Here is a 4,968-nt window from a genome sequence, read left to right as displayed (position 1 = left end):
GCAAATTTAGTTTCATTTGGTGACCATTTAATGTCAGTTGCAGCAAAATCAATTCTCAATAATACAAGAACTGGTACCCATTCTCCTTTCTCATTTTGGGTCCATACATATGCATTTCTATCTTCTGAACATGAAACAATTCTATTTGATTGTGCAGCCCAATCAATTCCAGTAACACGTGCATCATGTTCATTTAATTTTGCTTCAGTTGTAAATTTATTACCATCAAAACTAGCAACAATAATTTCTTTGGAACATGGAGAATAAGCAATTTTAGTAGCATCACCATTCCAACAATGACATCCAATATTATCACAAAGATGGAAACTCTTTGGAGCTGACATTTCTTTAATTTTTTAGTTCATTTCTAGATGAAGTTCTTACCTCTACTTTTACTTTTATTTTTTAGATTTTTTATTTTTATCTTTTTTTTTTGTTATTTATATTTTTTTATTTTTTAAAGGAGTTATAATAAAAATAAATAGGTTATGGATTTGATTGATAAGTGATATTTTTCTTATTCCTTTCAAGTTTCTTCTTTAATTCAATTAATGGTTGAGGTAAACTATTCAACTCTCTAATTGGGACAGAGTGTTTATTAATTTCATTAAGACATATCAGTGTTAAACTTGAATGATAATCTACAATAAGTTATTAAGTTTATCTAATTTCAAAGAAAACAAACATAAGTCAGAACAAACTATGCTGGACAAGATACAAAATACAATTATAAAGAAATTGACAGTCAACAAAATCTTTTTTAACAGACTCATATTCTGGCATATGACTTATAAACAAAGAAGACATTCTCTCTGTTTTTCTTTCTAAGATTACACATCCCCCATTCTCAGATTGTGCTAAAATTTTAGTATCCTTGCTACATCCAATAAGTTTTCCTGTTTCATCAATCCATTTTAACTCATGGAGAGGAACTTGTGAACTTGTGTATCCATTTGATTTATAGGGAAGTGGAATATTTTTCCAAAGTATAGTTTTATCAGAATTGATATAAGTAATTTCTCCCTCTATTCTTCTTGTAGTTAAAACTAGTCCTTTTTCAATTCCAAAAAGTGTGCATAGTCTTCTATTATCATAGATGTGAAGTCTATTAAATGGTCCTTCTTGATGATAAAAAGTTGCATAAGTTCCAATAATATGTTTATTAATTCCTTCATTCATATACATTTCTATCGATTCAAATTCTTGTTCTGTGAATTGGTAAGGTGCTCCAGCACAATCTCCAAGAATAATTACATCTGGTTGTATAATTTCTAACATTTCATAGCTAAAATTTCTATATATAGTAATGACTAATCCCATATCCCCATATAATTTCCAATTTGTTTTTAGATGTTCCCACATTTTATTACCTCCAGTATGAGGGTGTAATACAACTACTTTAATCGTCATGTATTTTGAAGTTTTATTCTCTTTTTATGTAGAGGTTCTTTCCTTTCACCTAGATTCATTAACCTAGATTTAATCACAAGATTAAGTTTTGATATCAAAGCTAATTCACAAAAAAAGATGTAGAACCTGAAGAATGAAATTTAAAATATTACAATTATTTCTATGCAAAAACAAGGTCTTGGTCTTCTTTAGAAGACTTTTGTTTAAAAGTAGATAGTGCAATATCTGCGTCAATCAAAAGATGATCATCAAATTTATTTTCAAGTTGTAAGAAGAAGATTGAGATATCATCAAGGTCTAAACGATTTGATAAGATTATATCACGATGTTCTAATAACATAGAAACAGCAATGAAATAATGAAATTTATTTTTTGGATATGCAATTATTGCATCCCAGAGTCGAATACATTTTTCAGAAACAAAGTCTCTTCTAAATAATAAAATAAGCCATTTGTACATAAAAGAATATCCAATTTTTTTCATACTAAAATATTCTTCGAGTTCTAAGTCTAAAGTTTTTACTATTGGACCAATAATACAATCAAAAGGTATTTTACTATTAAAAATAGAAGACATTAATTCAATGAGTTGAACAAAGATAGAAAATAATTCATAATCATCCATACTGCATTCCATTATTCCAACTAAAATATCACTCATTCCTTGTTGATATCCTTTATCTAAATCATATAATATCCAACATTTCATTAATAACTCAATACAATTTTTTATTTTTTCAATTGGACAATTCCAATACTCTAAAACACTTTTATTAATGGTTGTTCTTTTTACATCTTTTAATATTTGTTCAATTTCTTCTTTAAGTATTTTACAATGTTGTATTTGAATATCAACTAAATTATTTACTTGTAGTTTGATCTTTTCAAATATATTTTTATCTATTGAATTTCCAAGACATTTTGACCATAATGAACAACGACAATCATTATCAACTCCTTTATAAAACAATCCTTTTCTAATAATACTTTCATTTTCATTATTCCATTGATAATTCTTATTAATTTTTTTAATATTATCAAATTGTATTTGTTTACACCAATCAATTCTTTTGTCTTTTTGTTTTTGATTACATAATTCATTAAGATATTTAGGAATATCTACCATTATTGCTAATCTTCTTTTGTCAATAGAAATGTTTCCATTACAAAAATGAATTCCAAGTTGTTTTAAAAATTCACAAAATTTTGAGAAACTCCCCTTTTTAAATTTTATTGGTTTTATATTAACTGGAATCGTTCTTCCTGGAATAAAAATGATTTGAATTTCATTTGTTTCATTAGAAACTTTATATGTAGGAGTGTCTTCAATACAGAAACAAATTTCATTTTCTTTATTTTCTTCTTCTAATTTAGGTGTTTGTGATGGAGAAATTACTGGTACTATATTTTGATTTAAGTATGATTGAAACTTAATAAAAGTATGTCCTTCGATTGTTGAAATTAATAACACTCCTTGTTGTGGTGGATTAGATAAATAAGTAATATTGTCTATGTGTATTATTTTATCTGTTTGTCTTGGAGAGCAAATAATATAATTTTGTATAACTACTTTAGAGGAAGGATAAGCTTTGTTATTTTTTTCTTCTTGGTGCTGGTCTTGAATAGTATTTCTTATTCGTGGTGTAGCAAATAATTTTTCTGTCATGGATAATTTCCAATGCAGAAATGAGATTTAAGATGAGATCTAAAATCTTAACTCTTTCCTAAAAATATGTTTTTTTTAACACTTTAAAATCGTTTTATAAAACAAAAAATAACTTATTTTTGATTTAATTTAAAATATTTTGTTATTCTTAAGTCATTTGGTTGTAAATAACAATCATTAGAACCCATTATTTGAAGAATAAAATTATTTATTGACTTACCTATTAGATAGATATCTGATTGATTATAGTTAATATTATTGTATTTCAGTGTTTTAATTCTCCTAAATTTATTAAGTTCTATTTTATTATTTTTTTTAAATTCCACTAATCCTTGATGAGATTGAATCTGTTCAATAAGAATATTATTTGTTAAAACATCTCTTTCTCTTCTTCTTTTTTTAATATCAACAAAAGATTCATCAAAACTATCATTTGATAGAATCGTTGTGATCTCTTTTCTTATTTCTAGTATTACAAACATTTGAGAAGTAGTTTTACTTTTTTTATGAGGTTTTTTTATTGTTATTGAATATCCAATTGATATTAATAACCCAATTAAGAATGACTGTTGATGACAATCTCTATCAGTTGATTTTCTTTTTGCATATAATAACTGTACTGGTTTAGGTATTTTTGTAGATTGTGCAATATATACAGTTTCTGTTTCTTGGATAATCTTTCCTTTATAAAATGCACTCATTATACAGGTCATTTACGTTGTGTATATTATATGTTTTAGACTCTTAAATAGTTCAAAACAAATATCATTTAATTTGAAAATGTTAAACTGGATAAATTCAAAATAGCAACAATACATAAAAATGATGTTTATTGAATTAAGTGCATTAACATTTTGTTAATCAAGTACTTCTAAAATAAAATTGATCAATTTAAAGTAAAATCCTATAATAAAAGAATTTATAATAATTATTTAACTTGAAATAATTCATAAAATAATATATTTTTATTTTTATAATTAAATGTATTATTATAAATATCAATTTTGTTTTAATTCTTACAATATTTTAATTTAATTAAATGATTTTTAGGTCTGTAAAAACATTTTGTTATTTTTTTATCATTTTTTTAATCATAGTTATACCCCTTTATTGGCTAATTAATTTATTACATTTTGTGTTTGGTTTGTTGGTTTATTCTTTCCATTTAACTTTTTATTTTTTTAGACGTATTTTTGTTTTAATAATGTTTTAGACTATTTTTTATTAATAAGAATAAGTATATTTAAATCAGATAATATTTTTCATCAATTATTTATTAATTATATTAATGATGTTTGAATTTTTTTTATTTTATATATGATATTAATAGAAGTTATTGAATTTTTAAATATCATTTTGTTTTGTTCTATATTTTAATATCATTGTTTTGTCTTGTTTAATTTATAAATTAATGACTTTAGTTTATCTATATTTATTTATAACTATTTTCTTAAATTAATTTTGTAAAAATTATTATATTTGTATTCATTTTTATTAATAATTCATTCAAATGATTATTATTTATTTTGTTGACTTTTTCATCATTTCGATTTATAATTTTGTTATAACATTATTCATCAATTATAAATTCAGTTAAAATTTCAAATATTCATTCAAATTGTGTTTATTAGATATCCATTTCATATTTACTTCACAATTCATCATGAATAATAAGTATTTGGATAACAAATTCAATTTATATATTCAATTTATTGTTAAGTCTTCTAACAGAACCAGTTTTCTTCAAAGGCTATATGATACTATGAATTAAATCAGAAAAAAAAACAAGAAGTAATTATAGAAATTAACTGAGTTACAAATGAATAAGTTAAAATAAAATGTAAGAAAAAAAGGAAATAAGAGAAAAAGGAAGAAAAATGAAGAGAAAGAAT

At 23.6% G+C, this 4,968-nt stretch overlaps 4 protein-coding genes across 4 annotated transcripts in view, besides 7 other annotated features; all 4 read right to left on the bottom strand.

The window, feature by feature from the left end:
• The window catches only part of EDI_145840 (uncharacterized protein), a gene marked incomplete at both ends in the record, with an annotated part of 1,182 nt that extends 838 nt beyond the window's left edge, over positions 1–344 (bottom strand). The window contains one exon of the mRNA XM_001733508.1: positions 1–344. This exon is cut by the window's left edge and continues 838 nt beyond it. Coding sequence (XP_001733560.1) covers positions 1–344 — 344 coding nt within the window.
• Positions 345–377: 33 nt separating this feature from the next.
• Positions 378–450: a microsatellite.
• Positions 451–486: 36 nt separating this feature from the next.
• Positions 487–1,410, bottom strand: EDI_145830 (uncharacterized protein; the record flags this gene model as incomplete). Its single annotated transcript, XM_001741575.1, has 2 exons — positions 487–641; positions 702–1,410. 2 exons carry the CDS (start codon positions 1,408–1,410, stop codon positions 487–489), a joined length of 864 nt encoding a protein of 287 aa, XP_001741627.1.
• Positions 1,411–1,570: 160 nt separating this feature from the next.
• EDI_145820 (uncharacterized protein) lies at positions 1,571–3,076 on the bottom strand (the record flags this gene model as incomplete). The annotated part of the gene is made up of 1 exon (XM_001741574.1): positions 1,571–3,076. One exon carries the CDS (start codon positions 3,074–3,076, stop codon positions 1,571–1,573), a length of 1,506 nt encoding a protein of 501 aa, XP_001741626.1.
• Positions 2,427–2,448: a sequence feature (AT_rich).
• A 92-nt stretch (positions 3,077–3,168) lies between the features above and the next one.
• Positions 3,169–3,217: a sequence feature (AT_rich).
• Positions 3,190–3,789, bottom strand: EDI_145810 (uncharacterized protein; the record flags this gene model as incomplete). Its single annotated transcript, XM_001741573.1, has 1 exon — positions 3,190–3,789. One exon carries the CDS (start codon positions 3,787–3,789, stop codon positions 3,190–3,192), a length of 600 nt encoding a protein of 199 aa, XP_001741625.1.
• Positions 3,360–3,398: a sequence feature (AT_rich).
• Positions 3,790–3,981: 192 nt separating the features above from the next.
• Positions 3,982–4,125: a sequence feature (AT_rich).
• A 166-nt stretch (positions 4,126–4,291) lies between these two features.
• Positions 4,292–4,579: a sequence feature (AT_rich).
• Positions 4,580–4,906: 327 nt separating this feature from the next.
• Positions 4,907–4,968: part of a microsatellite that runs on past the window's edge.

Source organism: Entamoeba dispar, genomic scaffold (assembly GCF_000209125.1).
Source record: "Entamoeba dispar SAW760 scf_1105229463805 genomic scaffold, whole genome shotgun sequence".
NCBI classification, from domain to species: Eukaryota; Evosea; order Mastigamoebida; family Endamoebidae; genus Entamoeba; species Entamoeba dispar.
This window is presented reverse-complemented; position numbering and strand designations above follow the sequence as displayed.